The 20527-nt window shown below is 47.5% G+C and overlaps 1 protein-coding gene across 1 annotated transcript in view; it reads left to right on the plus strand.

Moving 5' to 3' along the window:
* The first annotated feature begins 1831 nt into the window (after nucleotides 1-1831).
* The window catches only part of SPMAP2 (sperm microtubule associated protein 2), a 23519-nt gene continuing 4823 nt past the window's right edge, over nucleotides 1832-20527 (plus strand). The window contains exons 1-10 of the mRNA XM_023733167.1: nucleotides 1832-2121; nucleotides 2826-2930; nucleotides 3219-3287; nucleotides 3709-3770; nucleotides 5336-5405; nucleotides 7201-7318; nucleotides 8527-8686; nucleotides 9732-9876; nucleotides 9911-9983; nucleotides 20422-20500. Coding sequence (XP_023588935.1) covers nucleotides 1832-2121; nucleotides 2826-2930; nucleotides 3219-3287; nucleotides 3709-3770; nucleotides 5336-5405; nucleotides 7201-7318; nucleotides 8527-8686; nucleotides 9732-9876; nucleotides 9911-9983; nucleotides 20422-20500 — 1171 coding nt within the window. The remainder of the gene's footprint in view (nucleotides 2122-2825; nucleotides 2931-3218; nucleotides 3288-3708; nucleotides 3771-5335; nucleotides 5406-7200; nucleotides 7319-8526; nucleotides 8687-9731; nucleotides 9877-9910; nucleotides 9984-20421; nucleotides 20501-20527) is intronic.

The raw sequence follows: 20527 nt of genomic DNA on the forward strand, positions 1-20527 counted from the left end.
ATTTGTGGTTTGTCTTTTCATTTTATTAAAGTGTCTTTTATTATCAGAGGTGCTTAAATTTAATATGGCTGAATTTATTCCTAATTGATGATTGGCACTTTTGGCATCTGTTAAAAAAAAAATCCTTTCCTATCCCAAGGGCAGAAAGATTAAATAAAAAAAATTAAAAAAAAAAAAAGGTGCTGTCGAGTTGATTCTGACTCATGGCACCCTTCTGGGAATTCCATGGTGCTCACGTGGAATCTGAACATAGATCAAGAGACAGTCGTTCAAACAGAACAGGGGGATACTTCATGGTTTAAAGTCAGGAAAGGTGTGTGTGTCAGGGTTATATCCTTTCACCATACTTATTCCATCAAATAATCCAAGAAGTTGTTCTATACGAAGAAGAACAGGGCATCAGGATTGCAGGAAGACTTATTAACAACCTATGTTATGCAGTTGACTCAACCTTGCTTGCTGGAAGTGAAGAGGACTTGAAGCACTTACTGATGAAGATCAAAGACCACAGCCTTCGGTATGAATTACACCTCAACATAAAGAAAACAAAAATCCTGACAACTGGACCAATAAGCAACATCATGATAAACGGAGAAAAGATTGAAATTGTCAAGGATTTCATTTTACTTAGATCCACAATCAACACCCATTGCAGTGGGCAAATCTGCTGCAAACAACTTCTTTAAAGTGTTAAGAAGAAAAGATGTCACCTCGAAGACAAAGGTGCGCCTGACCCTACCCATGGTGTTTTCAATCACCTCATATGCGTGTGAAAGCTGGACAATGAATAAGGAAGACTGAAGAAGAATTGATGCCTTTGAATTGTGGTGTTGGCGAAGAATATTGAGTATCCCATGGACTGCCAAAAGAAAGAACAAATCCGTCTTGGAAGAAGTACAGCCAGAATGCTCCTTGGAAGTGAGAATGGTCTCATGTACCTTGGACATGTTATCAGGAGGGACCAGTCCCTGGAGAAGGACATCATGCTTGGTAAAGTAGAGGGTTAGGGAAACACAGGAAGATCCTCAACAAGATGGATTGACACAGTGGCTGCAACAATGGGCTCAAACATAACGACGATTGTGGGGATAACACGGGACTGGGCAGCGTTTAGTTCTGTTGTTCATGGTGTCGCAGTGAGTCAGAGCCAGAGCCAGCTTGATGGCACCTAACAACAATGACGTGATGCCCCCATGTGTTACAGAGTAGAAGTGCTCCATAGGGTTTTCAATGGCTGTAATCTTACCGGTGCAGATTACCAGGCCTTTCTTCTGAAGTGCCACTGGGTGGATTCGAACCACCAACCTTAAGGTTAGTAGCTGAGTGCAAAGTATTTGCACCACTCTACATACTTTTTTCTGTGGTTTTAGAGTTTTGTTTTGACATTCAAATCGGAATCCATTTGGGTTGAGCTGATCTTTTTCTGTAGACTAGAACATTTTCTGTTCTAGGCCGTGGGTAAGCGACGGTGAGTAGCACACACAGCTGCTGGTCTCGGGAGACAGCTTTCTAGAAGACACAGACAGACGCTGAGGAAGAAAACAAATCCGTGACGCCGCTTTAGGCAACGCGGAATGCTGTGGAGAAACCGGCGAGAAGCTGGGATACAGCGAGACAGCCGTGGGAGTGGGGCTGCCTCCCTGAGGCCAGTGTGGCTGGAGGGGAGAGGGTGGGGCTGAGGCGGACGGGGAGCCCCAGTCCTGTCCGGGGTGACTCGGCAGTGGGGAGATCAGAATGTGCCAAGAATGTGGGCGGGGCATTCTCCCGTCGTCGTGACGACCGCAGAGCCACTTGGGTTTTGAGGGAAGAAGGCGCAAGGTCGGGAGGTCCCATGGGGGACCATAGGCAGAGTTTGACCAGCCACAGCCATGTCGCTGAGGCTGCAAGGGAGGCAGAGATAGAACAGGACGATGATGCCCTGGGCCTCCAGGACCCTGCAGGAGACAGCCAGGGGGTCCTGGACCCCAAGTACCAGGACCCAGACGTTGCCGCGCTGGGACTGGAGGACCACGAGGAGGACATTCTGCTAGAGGAGACGGCTGGGGAGGACGCGGAAGAGGTCCTTTCCGAGCTGGAGAGGGTTCTGGAGAAAGATGTGGAGGAGGACATTCCTGAAATGAGGTAGGTGGGTGACGGGCCGGTGGGGCGCCGGCGGGGTGGCAGGGGGCGGGGCGGTGGGGGCCGGGGGTGGCAGGGCGGCGGAGGTGGGATGGGGGGACGGGGCAGGGGGTGACGGGGCAGCAGCTCCATGCCCATCACAACCAGACTGCGTCCCCTTGATGCAGGGAGGAGGCCGAACTGCCTCCTGGGGCCTCTGAGTGAGGTTATGGGAGTGAAGGCCATAGGCTGGGGTGAGGGCACCCCCCAATGGCTTTTGAGTCCAAAGTCTGGGAACACAGGCCCCTGTTCAGGAGTCAGCAGACAGCCTTCAGACGCCAGAGGGGAGAGGTTCCGAGTCGGGTCCTAACTCAGTTCCCCCCATGGGGCCCGGTATACAATAGGTGCTTGATAAATGTTTGTGAGATAGTGAAACTTACCTTATTCGGTCACCACCACACTCCAGGGAGGTAAGACCTATTCTCACAGCCACTTCAGAGAGGAGGGGGCTGAGGCTTAGGCAGTGAGGTGACTTGGCCAAGCTCACACACTCAGGTCCTCTTGACCACAAAATTCTGCCTCAAAGAGGCACCTTCAGAGGGAGGGAAGACTCGTATGGGTAGGGTAAGACCAGATTCAAAATGCCCGAGCAAGAACAAAGTGGCTCTGGACTCCCCATCATGTTGGGGTGGAAACGCTGCTCCAAGCTGGCACCGATTCTCCCAAAGCCGGCTGTCCATCAGCCACCAGTGGCCAGTGCCCAGAGGGAGGAAGAAGAAGAGGATCTTCAATTTGGCAAGACCCAAAACCAACTGGCAAGTCTTGAAAGACAGGTGAGGGTATGCCAGTTAGGGACCTGGGGGAGCAAGGTGGGGAAGTGGCCCCTGGAGTCCCCTCTGCATCTTCCCAGGCCCTCCCCAGGTTCCCACCTATGACAGAGTTGGGGTAGGGGGTCCCACGCAGTTAAGAAGGATGCCGAAGGGGGGGTGAGCAGTCAAGATACTGGAGGTGGGGCTCCTAGGGGGCAGGGGCCCCTGGTGGGCTTCCAGGATAGTTGGGAGTGTGGGTGCAGGCGGAGCCCCAGAGCAGAGGGCAGTGGGGGCTGGACCTTCTCATCACAGGGTGGGCTGCTGCCAGGGCTTTGCCTGGATATCCCCCTGCCAGACAACCTTGCACTTCTCCCTCTACTGGTAAGTCCCATCCCTTCCCACTGCTGCCCCATGGGGTGACCTGCCAGGTTCCCGGGGTCACTCTGCTGGAGCCACCCCCTTCTCCTCCCCAGGACAAGGATGGGGGCTTGCTCTTCCCAGGGCCATTCCTAACCCCAAGTGGGCCGACTTGCATGATATGTCCCTGTTCTCAGTTACGCCTTTTTCCCGTGAACAGGGGTTTTGTTCACAATAGTGTACATCCCAGGGGTCTAAGACCCTCTCCCCACTGTCCTCTCTGACCTGCCCCTTCCCTTCATTTGGAGCTGCTCCCCTTCCTGCCCCTCCTGCCCCATCACTGTCCCCCACTGTATGTGGGTGTGTGCGGGGAACCCCTGAGCCTCTGTTTCAGCAGGGCACCCCTGGTGCCTCCTTCCCACTGAGCCACACTGGTGTATTCCAGGCCATCTGTATACTGGACGGAGAGGTTTCTTGAGGACACCACCCTATCCATCACGGTGCCGGGTAAGGAGGGGGAACGTGGTGTCAACTGTCGCCTTGTGGGGCAGGGACTGAGAAGTAGCACCTCCTATCCCCACCCTGGGCCCAGCCTGGGCTCCTGGGACCTCGGGGTCTTTGTGCCTGCCCATCTCCCATCTCTGGGAGTCAGTCTTAGTCATCTAGTGCTGCCATAACAGAAATACCACAGTGGATGGCTTGAACAAACAGAAATTTATTCTCTCACAGTGTAGGAGGCTAGAAGTCCAAATTCAGGGCACCAGCTCTAGGGGAAGGCTCTCTCTCTCTCTGTCAGCTCTGAGGGACACTCCTTGTCTCCTTTCAGCATCTATGGGCCTGCTGTTCCGTGGAGATCTCCACGTGTCTTGGCATCAATCTTCCCCAGGGTCTAGGAGGCTCTCAGCACAGGGACCCTGGGTGCAAAGAACATGCTCCACTCCTGGCTCTTCTTTCTTGGTAGTAGGGAGATCCCTCTCCTCTCTGCTTGCTTCTCTCTCCTTTTAGCTCTTGTGAGATAAAAAGTGTGACTCAAGCAAGGAGATGACTTGAGTAAGGTGGTGACTTGAGTCGTGCCCTTTAGTAAGGGCACGACTCAAGATACATCCCATGCTAATCCTGCCTCATTAACATACAGAGGTTTAAGATTTACAACATATAACCAAACCAAAAACCAAACCTGTTGCCAGCGAGTCGGTTCCGACCCATAGCGACCCTACAGGACAGAGCAGAACTGCCCCGCCAGGTTTCCAAAGAGCGGCTGGTGGATTTGAACTGCTCAGCGTTTTGGTTGGCAGCCTGACCTCTTAACCACTGTGCCACCAGGGCCCCACAACACATAAAATGGAGGATAATTACACAATACCACAAGATGGAGGACAGTTACATCAGGCCACAAAATGGAGGACAAGTGCCCAATACTGAGAATCATGGCCTAGCCAAGTTGACACATATTTTTTGGGGGACACAGTTCAATCTATGACAGAGTCTCTGCCCTTCATCTCCCAGGGGTCTCTGCACCCCCACATATCCCAGTGGTCTCTGCCCCCATCCCCCAGGGATCTTTGTGCTCCATCTTCAAGGGTCCCATCTCTGGACTCTGTCCCCCACCTTCTGGAGGTGCATCCTGGGGGTGGGGTGTGGGACACATTCTCCAGGGGGTTCCTGTTTACACCACAGCAGAGGTGGGGGTCAGTATTTCCAGAAAGCCCTTTGCCTTCCCTTCCTGATTGGCTCCCACATTTGTTTAGAGTGTTAGCTTCCTTTCTTCAAATCAAGCATTTAGACAACGCTCATCGTGGAGATAAATAACACTGAATACTGAGCCCCTGGAAGCCCTAGGCCTCCACCAACTCTAGACCCAAATTCACTTTCCCATCCGTGGTCTTGGGTCTGTACCGAGCCCCAGCTCCCATCCTGGGTCACCCTCGGCCAGCCCACAGCCCCGCAGCTTGGGCCTCCTACTGGAGCTGTGGATGCTGACTCAGTTTTCAGAGATCCCCAGGGGAGGGTGGGCTGTTTAAGTTGGGGTTCACTGGCTTTGGGGTGACTGGGTTGTTTCCCATTTTGTGTAGTGGTGTCCCCTCGCGTGGAGGAGCTGGCTCGACCTAAAAGGTTCTACTCGGAGTATTACAATAACAACAGGTAGGGAAAGGGTCCCTCTGAAGAGAGTCTGCAGAAAAACTCCTGGACCCAAGGGTCAGATACCCTGAGTTCAAACTGGGGTTTGTCGCTTCCCAGCTGAATGCCCACAGGCAGGCCATGCCCCTCTGACCTCAATTCTCCACTTGGACATACATACTGTAAAATGTAGGAGAGGAAGAAGAGTAGCATCAGAACCTGTCTAAGTTCACAAGGCAGAAGGGTAAGAACCACCACCAGTCCAAAGCTAATTCTCATGACATGGAGATCAGACCTACCTCCACCCTCCAAACTTTTTAGCAATTCTGACATCAGCTGTCCCTCCGACAGCACTGTCTACTGCTCTTCTAGGTTTGATAATCTGTTAGCAGTTGCCACGTAGAACTCACAGACCATACTTAAACCGTAAATGGTTTATTAGGGAACAGTGTACAACTCAGAATCAGGATCAGGAAGCATGTAGGCAAAGTCTTCCTTCCTCAGTGTGGGACAGCTCTTTCAGCTCCTCCTGACCACACAGGCCTCCTCTCAGCCCCCTGAGGACAGGCTCCTTTTGGTTCTGCCATTTATCATCACTGGAACCCTTCTGGGCCTACTCAAGGTCTTCAGTGTTATAACCCTTGACCAGTGTTACATCTCTTTTAGGGGATTCCTTGCTTCTTGTGTGTCTGCTATTGCTACTGCTTCTTGCTTCTTCTTTTGCTTCTTTCTGTTTGCTAAATCTCTGTGGGGTTGGCTGTTTATATACACAACCTCTTGTCAGTTTCAAGGGCTGGAACTCCCACCAAGACCACAAACTGACCAACCCCCTCTTGGCAGGCCACAGGCACTTCATTTGCATAGTAGGCCCGCATTTTTTCATGTACAACTTATGATACAATTTCTTCTTATCATTTAGAATTTTCATGCTTGTGAAAAGTGATCTTTAGAGTTATTCCGACACAAATCTGATTACATTTAAAGGAAAATATAACTGAAATAAGGTAACTAATATGTATCCAATTCCTTTGAATCGCCTTTGACTCAGAGGTGTGGATGTGTGCGTTCTCCCACACACTGTGTTCACACCTGTCTGTGTGCACAATAACTTTTCATTTTAGTGCTGAATCATAGTGTTTGAAGGCAGTTTAAACTGGAATTGAACCTAACACCTGTAGAACCAACAATGCCCAGAGCTCGACTGAAGTGATTTCTGTGTGAACAGCTACAGCTAAGAACAGGCAAGGACAACCATGAGCTTCTGCCACCTGGCTGACAGCACTATAAGCTGCGTTCCATCCTCAGATGTTAAAATGTGAACGGAGTCCACCTTGGAATCAATGAAATGCAGCTTTGCTTGTGGAGCAGAGGCATAGCTGAGCTCTGATTTTAGCAGGCACAGTCCCAGTGATGGTCCATTTCCCCAGCTTCCTGCGTTAACTGCAGGACAAACACTTTGATCCCTTGGGTCTAAATCCTCACTCAAGCTCCAGATCATAGGGGTGGGGAAAGGGTCCTGGAAGGAGCTGTCCCCATAGAGGGGAATGAGGAGGGACTGAACCCGAAGACAGCCATTTGCTCATTGAGGGGGGTGACCTGGAGAGGGGGTAGCATTGTCCTTGAGAACTCGCGGGGGTTTCTCTTAGGCGTCTTTTAGGAATCCGTTATTGGTGATGTTTTCAAAACCCACCACATTCCCAGGGTCTCCGTTATCCCTAGAGACAGGAGCTGAGAAAGAGATGACGTACATGCACACAGAAACACGCAGACACGTTCTCTCTTGGCTGGGCCAGTGGTCTAAACCATGGATGTCCCTCAGGACCACTCCCTTCTGGCCCATCCCTCGGTCCACCTTGGAATACCAAGCATCTAGTCGCTTGAAGGAACTGGCCGCCCCTAGGATCCGGAATAACATTTGGAGTATAAACATGTCTGAGGTAGGTAGCTGGTTCTTCTGTGGATCTCACCCCCACCCCAATCTTGGGGGGAAGTCACAGCCCCACCCAAAAGTGGGCTGGGGAAGGTAGCAGAGCTCAGTCTGGGTACTCCGTCTTTGAGCAGACAGACTCAAAGTGCCAAAGACAACAATTCCGGTTGCTTATGGGTTCTCTGGGAAACCTGATTTTATCTGTGGAGCGAGCGGTCAGGTTTCTCCACGGAACGTCTGCTGGGGTCCTTCCACCGTCACCCACCTTAGTTTGGCCAGATCTGCCTCATTTCCATCATTTTTGACATATACGGACCCACAGACCATAATTGTAGTGTTTCGTGATTTTAATGTACATAAATGGCATCATGTCTTTCTTGATTTTTCCTTTCATATACTTTTATAGAGTGATCCATGTAAATTCGTAAAGAAAATGTATTTTAACTGTTAATTGCATTCTGTCATATGAATACACTGTGATTAATTTATCTAGACCTCTATTGATGGGGCCGTGGTGGCTCAGTGGTTAAGTGGCTGCTAACCAAAAGGTCAGCAGTTTGAATCCACCAGCTGCTCCTTGGAAACCCTATGAGGCGGTTCTACCCTGTCCTATAGGGTCGCTGTGAGTAGGAATCAACCTGACGGCAATGGGTTTTGGAGTCTTCATTTAGGTTTAGTGCCCTAGATCATTTACCCACTTTGCTCTTGTTTCTAAGGAGCCCTGGTGGCGTAGCGGTTAAGCACTCAGCTGCTAACGTAAAGGTCAGCAGTGTGAACCCACCAGCCGCTCTTCAGGAGAAAAAGATGTGGCAGTCTGCTTCTGTAAAGATTACAGCCTTGGAAACCCTATGGGACAGTTCTACGCTGTCATGTGGGGACGCTATGAGTCAAAAATCAACTCAACTTCACACAACAACAAAAATCTTCATGTATGATGGTTACCAATCCTTTGTTGAATGCGTTGCAAAAGAACTTCTCCCTGAGTGGCACGGTTAATGTGTTTGGTGCTAGCCAAAAGTTGGAGGGTCAAGTCCACAAACAGGACCTTCAAAGAAAGGCGTGGCAATCTACTTCCGAAAGATCACAGCCACTGAAATCCCCATGGAGCACAGTTCTACTCTGACACTCACAGGGCTTGGCTTAGGGGGTTCTTTCGCTCCAGGGGCTTATGAAGAATTGTGGACTGTCTTACTCCCCATCCCTTCTTTCTGTCCACAGGTGTCCCAGGTATCCCGGGCAGCCCAGATGGCCATCCCCAGCCCACGGATCCTGCACTTGGCAAAGCCCAGGCCCCCAGCCACCCTGTTGGAAGAGTGGGACCCCATGCCGAAACCTAAACCACACGTGTCTGACTATAACCGCCTCCTTCACTTGGCCAGTGAGTCGAGTGCGGGGTTTGGTTCCTATGGTGTCCTTGTGCCTTCACCTCTGGCAGGTGCTCTTGACAGACACTGGACTAGGCAGGGGGCTGGAAGACTTGATTTGAAGCCTGATCCTTCCGGATTTTTGCTTCTGTCTTCCCTCATTTCCTCCCTGAACTACAGAACAATTGTCCAAGTCCCTGTGAACAATTCACATTGCAGCCGTGCAGGCTTCTCGGGCAACTGACAGAGGGCTCACTCCCTCAGTGCCACGGAAGCAGAATCAGAAAAGTTCACAGTCTGGAAGGAGAGGGTGCTGTCTGAGTGGGTCTCCTAGGAGGGGCGGTGAGTGCAGGAGAGAAAGTTGGGGTGCAGAGAACCAAGTGAGGTGCAAAGGGGGCTTTATAGTGGTTCTAGGTGAGAGTCCCTCCTTGTCCTTTAAAGCTCTTTCCATGCCCCTCCCCCAACGACAAAAGCACTCATATGTACTAATTGTAAAGAATTTGGAAAACACAGAAAATCATAAAGAAGAAAATAAAAATCACCTCGAATCCCTGGTGGTGCAGTGGTTAAGAGCTTAGCTGCTAACCAAAAGGTCAGCAGTTTGAATCCACCAGTCACTCTCTGGAAATCCTATGGGGCAGTTCTCCTCTGTCCTATAGGGTTGCTATGAGTCAGACGGAATTGGGTGTTTTTTCTTTTTCCAGTTAATCTCACCAGCTTGGCATGTTTCCATCGGGGTGTTCATAAAAACAAACCAAACCTGTTGCCATCGAGTGTTGTTATATGGGTTGAAATCAACCTAATGGCAACAAGGTGTGCCTGCAGATGTGCAAAGGCGCGTGGCCATGTTGTATCGGAACATTGTTCCTGTTTACGGCTGAATAACATTCCACCGCATGAGCTGACCACAGTGTGTTTAGCCGTTGTCCATTGATGGATGGGCCCTTTGAACTTGAGACTTTTGGCCTGGAAGGTTGAGCTCAGGTGGGTGGAGGTGGCCACATGGCCATTGAGTGGCTCTCGCTCCTGACTGCTTCCCCTCTTTCCTGCCCCCTCCAGTGCCCAAGGCCCAATCGGACAAGTGCGTCCCCGACCGAGACCCACGCTGGCAGGTGCTGGAGGTCACCAAGAAGGCAGTGGCCAGCCCCCGGATCATCTCCCTGGCCAAGCCGAAAGTGCGCAAGGACCTCAATGAGGGCTACGACCCCTACTGCATTTCTCCAGCATCCCTGGGGGCTCAGGCATCCGCTCGCCTCTACGAGCTTGCCACCCCCAAGAGCATCACCAAAAAAGTGTGACCAGCCAGGCCCTGTAAGACGCCTTGTTCCCAGTAAACACCCAAGTGCATCTCAACCCTGTGTACGTGTTCAGCTCTGGGCACTTTGGGGAGGAGGGAGGCAGGGCTGGAAAGCCATGATGAGGACAATAATAATGCTTGTGTTCGCATCTCACCTGCAATTTGTACAGCCTTTTATTTTCCAAACCACTTTCCTCTATGACCTTAACTTTTCAAACCTTTTCCTCAAATCTCTTACATCTAGGCTTGCTCATTCAGCTCCCTCCTAGGTGCCCCCAAGCACCTCAAACTCAGGAAAACACCCATAACAAAACCAATTAACACCTGCTGTATGACTTCACTGATCTTTACAGAGGCCCAGTGAGGGAGTGACTATAATTGTCTCCATTTTACAGAGGTAGAAACTGAGGCTCAGAGAGGTTAGGAAAACACCCACAGTCCCTGGGGTTGCTGTGACAAATCACCACAAACTTAGCAGCCTACAACACACACTTAGTCTCTGACAGTTCTGGGGGCCAAAAGTACAAAATCAGTCCCTCTGGACTAAAGTAAGGTGTTGGCAGGGCTGGTTCCTTCCGGAGTTACAGGGGAATCTATTCCCTTGCCTTTTTCAGCTACTAGTGGTTAAGAGCTCAGGCTGCTAACCGAAAGGTTGGCAGTTCGAATCCACCGGCTGCTCCTTGGAAACCCTACGGGGCAGTTCTACTCTGTCCTGTAGGGTCACTAGGAGTCGAAATCGACTCAACGGCAACAGCTTTAGGGTTTTCGGTTTAGTAGCCACCAAGTTCCTTGGCTTGTGGCCCTTCCTCCATCTTCAGAGCTCACCACTCTGACCTCTGCTGGTGCTGTTCCATGTAAATGAGGTCATGCAGTGGCTGCAACAATGGGCTCAGACACAGTAACAATCGTGAGGATGGCGCAGGACCGGGCAGTGTTTTGTTCCGTTGTGTGTAGCGTCATTATGGGTTGGAACTGACTGGACGGCACCCACCAACAACATACAATCTGTGGCGTTTTGTGACTGGATTCTTTCACGGAACATCATGTTTTCAACGCTCATCCATGTTGCAGCCTGCGACATTGTCTTAGTCATCTAGTGCTGCTATAGCAGAAATACCACAAGTGGGTGGCGTTACGGACTGAATCGTGTCCCCCCCAGAATGTGTGTCAGCTTGGCTAGGCCATGATTGCCAGTGCTGTGTGGTTGTCCACCATTTTGTGATCTGATGTGATTATCCTACGTGTTGTAAATCCTAACCTTCATAAAGTTAGTGAGGCAAGATTAGAGGCAGTTATGTTAACGAGGCAGGACTCAATCTACAGGATTAGGTTGTATCTTGAGACAATCTCTTTTGAGACTTAAAAAAGGAATAGAGTACAGAGGAGAGGGACCTCTTAGCACCAGGAAAGAAGAGCTGGGAGTGGACCTGGGATCCCCTTCGCTGAGAAGCTCTTAGATCAGGGGAATATTGATGACAACGACCTTCCCCCAGAGCCAACAGAGAGAGAAAGTCTTCCCCTGGAGCTTGTGCCCTGATTTCGGACTTCTAGCCTTCTAAACTGGGGAAGAGTTGCGTCCTCAAAGTAGAGTTGACCTTAATAACGTGGATGGAGCAAAGTTTTCGGGACCTTCATTTGTTGATGTGGCATGACTCAAAATGAGAAGAAATAGCTGCGAACATCCATTAATAATTAGAACGTGGAATGTATGAAGTACGAATCTAGGAAAATTGGAAATTGTCAAAAATGAAATGGAATGCATAAACACCGATAACCTAGGCATTAGTGAGCTGAAATGGACTGGTATTGGCCACTTTGAATCGAACAATCGTATGGTCTACTATGCCAGGAATGACAACTTGAAGAGGAATGACATTGCATTCATCATCAAAAAGAACATTTCAAGATCTATCCTGAATTACAACACTGTCAGTGATAGGATAATATCCATACCCATACAAGGAAGACCAGTTAATACGAACATTATTCAAATTTACTCACGAACCACTAAGGCCAAAGATGAAGAAATTAAAGAGTTTTACCAACTTCTGCATCTGAAATTGATCAAACATGCAATCAGGATGCATCGATAATGACTGGTGATTGGAAAGTGAAAGTTGGATACGAAGAAGGATTGGTAGTTGGAAAATATGGCCTTGGTGACAGAAATGATGCTGGAGATCGCATGATAGAATTTTGCAAGACCAATGACTTCTTCATTGCAAATACCTTTTTTCATCAACATAAATAGCAAATTTACACGTGGACCTCACCAGATGGAATATGCGGGAATCAAATCCACTACATCTGTAGAAAGAGACGCTGGAAAAGCTTGATATCATCAGTCAGAACAAGGCCAGGGGGTGACTGCCGTACAGTCCATCAACTGCTGATAGGCAAGTTCAAGTCCACGAGAGCCAGAGTACAACCTGGAGTTATGCCACCTGAATTTAGACACCATCTCAAGAATAGATTTGACGTGTTGAACAGTAATGACCAAAGACCAGAAGAGTTGTGGAATGACATCAAGGACATCATACATGAAGAAAGCAAGAGGTCATTAAAAAGACAGGAAAGAATGAAAAGACCAAAATGGACGTCAGAAGAAACTCTAAAACTTGCTCTTGAACGTCGAGTAGCTAAAGCAAGGGAAGAAATGATGAAGAGCTGAACAGCAGATTTCAAGGGGCAGCTTGAGAAGGCAAAGTAAAGTATTATAATGACATGTGCAAAGACCTGGAGATAGAAAGCCAAAAAGGAAGAACATGCTCGGCATTTCTCAAGTTGGAAGAACTGAAGAAAAAACTCAAGCCTCAAGTTGCGATAGTGAAGGATTCTATGGGGCAGATGTTAAACGACACGGGAAGCATCAGAAGAAGATGGAGGGAATACACAGAGTCACCGCACCAAAGAGAATTGGTCGGTATTCACCCATTTCAGGAGGAAGCATAGGATCAAGAACTGATGGTACTGAAGGAAGAGGTCCAAGCTGCACTGAAGGCATTGACAAAAAACAAGGCTCCAGGAATTGACGGAATACCAACTGAGATGTTTCAACAAATGGATGCAGCCCTGGAAGTGCTTACTTGTTTATGCTGAGAAATTTGGAAGACAGCTACCTGGCCAAATGACTGGAAGAGATCCGTATTTATGCCTACTCCCAAGAAAGGGGATCCAACTAAATGCAGAAATTATCAAATAATATTATTAATATCACACACAAGTAAAATTTTGCTGAAGATCATTCAAAAGTGGTTGCAGCAGTACATGGACAGGGAACTGCCAGAAGTTCAAGCCGGATTCCGTAGAGAATGTGGAACGAGAGATATCACTGCTGATGTCAGATGGATCTTGGCTGAAAGCAGAGAATACCAGAGAGGTGTTTACCTATGTTTTATTGACTATGCAAAGACATTTGACTGTGTGGATATCATGGTTTGAATTATGTCCCCCCAAAAATGTGTGTATCAGTTTGGCTGGGCCATGATTCCCAGAATCGTGTGGCTGGCCTCCATTTCGTGATTGTAATTTTATGTTAAAGAGGATTAGGGTGGGATTGTAACACCACCTTTACCCAGGTCACATCCCTGATCCAATGTAAAGGGAGTTTCCCTGGGGTGTGGCCTGCACCACCTTTTATCTCTCAAGAGATAAAAGGAAAGGGAAGCAAGCAGAGAGTGGGGGACCTCACACCATCAAGAAAGCAGTGCCAGGAGCAGAGTGCGTCCTTTGGACTGGGGTCCCTGCACCGGGAAGCTTCTAGTCCGGGGAAACACAGATGAGAAGGCTGAGAGAGAGAAAGCCCTCCGCTGGAGCTGACACCCTGAATTTGGACTTTTAGCCTATTTTACTGTAAGGAAATAAACTACTCTTTGTTAAAACCATCCACTTGTGGTATGTCTTTTATAGCTGCACCGGATAACTAAGAGAGTGGATCATAACAAATTATGGATAACATTGTGAAGAATGGGAATTCCAGAACACTTACTTGTGCCCAGCTTTCACATGTATATGAGGCTATTGAAAACACCATGTCTTGCGTATATCAATATCTAATGCCTTTTATTATTCCTCTGCATGGAGGGACCACATTGTGTTTATCCGTTCATCAGCTGATGGACATTTGGGTTGTTCCCACTTTTAGGCCACTATGAATACCAGTACCATTTTTGAAGTTAACATTTATTGAGCACTTACTGCATGCTAGGCACTGTTCTAAGCACTTTCATGATGCTAACAACCCAAAGAGAGTGATATTGTTACAATCTTCATTTTACAATGCTCACTCAGGTACTCAGACTAAAAAACCTAGACCTCATTCTGGGTTCCCCTTTCTTTTGCTCACCTCCCACGTCTCTTCCATAAGGTGCACCTTCAGAATAATCCATATATTTCTGTCCACTGCCACCTCTATGATCACAACCCAAGCCACCATCATCTTTCCTGGGAAACTGCCGTTGTTGTTGTTAGCTGCTGGCCTTCTGGCCCCCGACTCATGTCCAACAGAATAAAACACTGTGGCTGGTGGCTGCGCATGAGGCGCCTTGGCCCAGAATTGAACCTGGAACCATCTGATCCTGGACTTTTCTCTCTTGGGAGGTTTTTGATTACTGATTCAATCTATTTACTTGTTATAGTTCTGTTCAGATTTTATAATTCTTCTTGGGTTAGTTTTGGTAACTTGTGTGTTTCTCTGATTTGCCCATCTCATCTAGGTTATCTAATTTGTTGGAGTACACTAAATGGTTCTTATGGATTGAATTATGTTCCCCAAAAATACGTGTTGTAAATCCTAACCTTTAGGCCTATGGTTATAATCTCCTATGGGAATGGGTTGTCTTTGTTATTTTAATGAGGAAGAATTAGTGTAGGGTGTGTCTTGAGTCCATCTTTTTTGAGATATAAAAGAGATTAAACAAGTGAGCAGAGCAGAGATGGGGGAAGAGAGATGCCAAGCCACATGAAGATCGCCCAGGAGCAGAAGCTCAAAGAGACAAGGACTTTCCCCCAGAGCCTACAGAGAAAGAAAGCCTTTCCCTAGAGCCAGTGCCCTGAATTCAGACTTCTAGCTTCCTAAACTGTGGGAAAGTAAATTTCTGTTTGTTAAAGTGACCCGCTTGTGGTGTTTCTGTTATCACAGCACCAGATAACTAAGACAGTGGTTGACACCAAGATATATCTAAGAGGAGTTGTAATAAGTTATAATAAAATAAAAAGAGAATCCTTTGGCTAGTGCATCAACAGACCAGGTGAATTAAAATGGGAAAAGCTAGGTTGGACCCAGAGTTATAGCAATATTCATTACTAGAAGTCAATAGAACATTGCCTGCAAAGATCCTGAGGACTCTCTGAAGGAAGGTAGTGTGGAGAAAGAATTTTATACCTAGCCAAATTGTCATTGAAGTATTAGGAAACGTACAAATATTTTTGAATGTGCAAGAATTCAAGGAATTTACTGAAGAAATTATGTGAGGAGTAACCTCAGACAACTGAGAGATAAAAAAATCGCAGCAAAACAACCAGTGATGAGCACTGTATGCATATAACTTTAGGACTAACGTTAAATCAAATCTAAGAATAATGGCTACGAGTGTAAATGTTATAAATCCCAACATTAGAAATGGTCTAACAAAATGGAGAGGGGCGGGAGAGAGGAGATAAGAGGTGGTGTAGATATGCAGATTCCCACATCAAAGGATATAACTTAAAACTATAATTCCAATAATTGTAGTTTCAGTATATTTAAGAGTATAATGGTGAACATTTAGAAAAATAATCAACTAGGATTCTGTAAGCAAGAAGAGAGAGGGGTGAAGACAAAGGGGAAGTATGCTGATTTATTTTTTATAGTAGAGTCAATGCTAGCCATTAGCCACACGTGGCTATTGGGCTCTTGAAATGTGACTGATCTGAACTGCAATGTTTGTGAGTGTAAAACACAAATGAGTCAGAATCGACTCGACGGCAATGAGTTTGGTATTTTTTGGTTTTGAAGACTTAATGTGGAAAAAGAATGTGAACTATCTCATTAGTAACTTTTTATATTGATTACGTGTTGAAAAGATAGTATTTTTAGATATGTTGGGTTAAATAAAATATATTATTAAAATCAATTCCACGTGTTTCTTTTCGTTTTTTTTTGATCTCACATAGATAATTCTTTTTGTACCTTAGATGAAGATTTACAGAACAAATAGTTTCTCATTAAACAGTTAGTACACATACTGCCCTGTGACAATGGTTAACAACCCCACGACGTGTCAACACTGTTCCTTCTCAAACTTCAGTTCCCTATCACCAGCTTTCCTGTCCCCTTCTGCCTTCTAGTCCTTGTCCCTGGACTGCTGTGCCTCATTAGTCCTGTTTTGGTTTTATGCGACTGTCCAATCCCTGGCTGAACGGTGAACCTTGGGAGTGATTTCACCACTGAGCTAAAAGGGTGTCTGGGGGCCATACTCTCCGGGTTTCTCCAGTCTGTCAGGCCAGTAAATCTGCTCTTTTTTTATGCGTTAGAATTTTGTTCTACATCCTTCTCCAGCTCTGTCCAGGGCCCTCTATTTTGATCCTGGTCAGAGCAATCAGTGGTGGTAGCCAGGCACCATCTAGCTGTACTGGACTCTGTCTGGTGGAGGCCATGGTAGCTGTAGCCCATTAGTCCTTTGGACTAATTTTTTCTTTGTTTTTTTAAAATGTGGTGACTAGGAAATTTAAAATCACGTATGTGGTTTGTATCATATTTCTATTGGACAGTACTGGTGTAATGAAATAAAACTAAGTACATTAGATGAAATTTTAATTATAAAGGTCATCACTAGAATAAAAACACAAGCTACCCAAATTGTTAGAAAAAATAAAAATAAAACACAAGCACAAAATGTAGTGGATGCTGTGGTTCCGAAGACCTCCCTCTGGAGCTGAGCTCTCCTCTCCCTAGCTTCTGGGGCACAGCTCTCTGGGAATTGTCCTTGCCTGATGGGGACTATCTTACCCCTGGTCAGGCTCTCTCCTCGGGACAGCCCTTATCCAATGGTCAATGCCTGGGTACAACACTGGGCAGAGAATTGACAGGAAAAACCCACATGGATGCATGTGCTCAACTGTGTTTCCTTGAAAGGATTTGCTTGTTCAAATCTCTGCACCTTTGCTGTTCTTTTAGGTGTCAGCTCAAGGTGCACTGCTTTTTGTTTTATTTCTTTACATTTTATTAGGAAACAAATTCAAGCTTTCAGGATAGTTGCAAGAATAAGTATAAACCCAAACCCATTGCCATTGAGTCGACTCCGACTCACAGCAACCCTATAGGACAGAACAGAACTGCCCCATAAGGTTTCCAAGGAGCAACTGGTGGATTCAAAATGCGGACCTCTTGGTTAGCAGCCGAGCTCTTAACCACTGTGCCATCAGGGCTCCAAGATTAAGTATAGTAATGATATTCTCTTACATACAAACCACAGAACAGCTTAGTTCATTGACTGACTGATTGATTGATTGAATGAACCAGCTGCTCCTTCTATCAGTGGACTCTTGATCACAAGGCCTGAACCCCCCGCCCAAATGACATAAGCCAATAAAAGGGATGGGGGGCTTCCCGACTCATGAAACTGTAGAGGTCAGAGACAGACCTTGCAAGAGTGTTCTTCTCTCTCCAGTGTCAATTCTCAGAGGGCTGGCCTTATCCTTTTGTATCAGCATCAAGCCTGGTGCATCCCAACTTTGTCTGATGGCTGAGAATCCAATGGGGCTCCTGAGCCCCCTGCCCTCCCTAATTCCATTCTTTTTTTTTGCTTAATTTTTTTTTATTGTACTTTAGGTGAAGGTTTACAGAGAAAACAAGTTTCTCATTAAACAATTAATACACGTATTGTTTTGTGACATTGGTTGCCAACCCCATGACATGTCAGCACTCTCCCCTTCTCGACCTTGGGTTCCCCATTACCAGCTTTCCTGTCCCCTCTTGCCTTCTCGTCCTTGCCCCTGGGCTGGTGTGCCCATTTAGTCTTGTTTTGTTTTATGGGGCTGTCTAATGTTTGGCTGGAGGGTGAACCTTAGGAGTGACTTCATTACTGAGCTATAAGTGTGTCTGGGGGCCAAACTCTCGGGGTTTCTCCAGTCTCTGTCAGACCAGTAAGTCTGGTCTTTTGTGTGTGTGTGTGAGAATTTTGTTTTACATTTTTCTCCAGCTCCGTCCCTGTCAGTGATCTCCATCAGAGCACACGGTGGTGGTAGCCAGGCATCATCTAGTTGTGCTGGACTCAATCTGGTGGAGGCCGTGGTAGCTGTGGTCCGTTAGTCCTTTGGGCTAATCTTTCCCTCGTGTCTTTGGTTTTCTTCTTTCTCCCTTGCTCCTGAAGGGGTGAGACCAGTGGAGTATCTTAGATGGCCGCTCACAGGCTTTTAAGACCCCAGATGCTACTCAGCAAAGTAGAATGTAGAACATTTTCTATATAAACTACGTTCTGCCAGTTGAGCTAGATGTTCCCCAAGACCATAGTCCCCACAGCCCTCAGCCTAACAATTTGGGCCCCCCCAATTCCATTCTTCCTGTCCTCAGTAGGAAGCACCTTCCACTCATCCACTCATCTGTTCAAGCCAGAAATCTGGGAGTTGTCCTTCACTCCACCACACTTTTGTGGAGTGTACCTTCCCAAAGCTCTCCACTTCTCCTGGCTCTCACAGCCACCACCGTGGTCCATGGCTCAAACCCTCTGCCTCCTCACTTGTCTCCCTTCTTCCTCTATAACCCCAACCATCTCCACATAGGATTGGAGGAAGACTCATTAACAACCTGTATTATGCAGACGACACAGCCTTGCTTGCTGAAAGTGAAGAGGACTTGAAGCACTTACTGATGAAGATCAAATACCACAGCCTTCAGTATGGATTACACCCAACATAAAGAAAACAAAAATCCGCACAACTGGACCAATAAGCAACATCATGATGAACGGAGAAAAGATTGAAGTCATCAAGGATTTCATTTTCCTTGGATCCACAATCATCATCCATAGAAGAAGCAGTCAAGACATCAACAATGTATAGCAGCTGCCAAATCTGCGGCAAAAGACCTCTTTTAAAGTGTTAAAAAGCAAAGATGTCACCTTGAAGACTAAAGTGTGCCTGACCCAAACTATGGTGTTTTCAATCACCTCATATACACGCAAAAGCTGGACAATGAATACAGAAGACCGAAGAAGCATTGGCGCCTTTGAATTATGGTGTTGGAGAAGAATATTGAATATACCATGGACTGCCAGAAGAACGAACAAATCTGTCTTGGAAGAAGTACAACCAGAATGTTCCTTAGAAGCAAGGATGGAGAGACTTCGTCTCACGTACTTTGGACATGTTATCAGGAGGGACCAGTTCCTGGAGAAGGACATCACGCTTGGTAAAGTAGAAAAATCTCAAAATCCGTTGAGTCGATTCTGACTCATAGTGACCCTATAAGACGGAGTAGAACTGCCCCATAGGGTTTCCAAGGAGTGGCTGGTGGATTCAAACTGCTGACCTTTTGGTTAGCAGTCAAGTTCTTAACCACAATGCCAGGTCAGCGAGAAAGAGGAAGACCCTCAGTGAGATAAACTCACACAGTAGCTACAACAACGGGCTCAAATATAGCAAGGATTTTCAGGATGGCGCAGGACCAGGTACTGTTTTGTTCTGTTCTACGTAGGGTCGCTATGAGTCAGAACTGACTCAACGGCACATAACAACTTTGCACTTTCTGGCCCCATGCTTCACATCAGTCTGAAATTTAAAATGTAGTGAATCCTTGCCTCCCTATCCCCCTTCTAAGGTCCCTGAGAAGGGGTGCTAGGACCCTCTTGTTTAAACTTCATGGCAGCTGCATAGCACAGGCTTAGGCATGTGCCTGTTGGTGTTCTCAATTCTGTTGAGTCCCTTTAGACTTCTGGCAACCCCACGTGTGTAGACTAGAACTGCTCCCTAAGCTTTTCAAGTCTGTGACCTATGAAGCCGATTGCCGGGTCTTTCTTCCGAGGAGCCTCTGGGTGGGTCTGAACCACCAACTTTTCCACTAGTCGTCAAACGCTTAACCATTTGGGCCCCCAGAGACCCAGATGCATGCTGGCTTTCCATAAATATTAAGTCAACGAATTAAAAAAAATACAGCTTCAGAGTCAAACGACCATGAGTGGGGATCCACCTCCCCTGCCCACCACCCGGTATGGGGTACTCATTCTTCTCAAAGCCCGTTTTAACAGTGCACTTTCCAAGCTCCCCAGTAGATGCCAAAGTGCAGGAAGTTCCAGAACCACGCCGCTCAACTTCCAATTGTGCCTCTATTAACTCAAGCACCAGGTGGCCCGTGACGCAGGGCCTCAGTTTCCCCATAGGTCCCACGGGTGGGAGGGGAGAAATGGGGCCACGTGCTCAAACGCAGGTGCGGTTACTGGGGATCCGTAGTGTATTAACGACACCCCCTCCTCCCAGGGCCGAGGCCAGGCCCGGGGGCCGGGACCCGGGCACAGGAACGCCCTCGCGGCCCGGCAGGCGGCGCCCGAGATCCCCCGCCCGCGCGCACACCTACTACGCGCCG

This window comes from Trichechus manatus, unplaced genomic scaffold (genome assembly GCF_000243295.1).
Source record: "Trichechus manatus latirostris isolate Lorelei unplaced genomic scaffold, TriManLat1.0 scaffold00057, whole genome shotgun sequence".
Classification (NCBI taxonomy): Eukaryota; Metazoa; Chordata; class Mammalia; order Sirenia; family Trichechidae; genus Trichechus; species Trichechus manatus.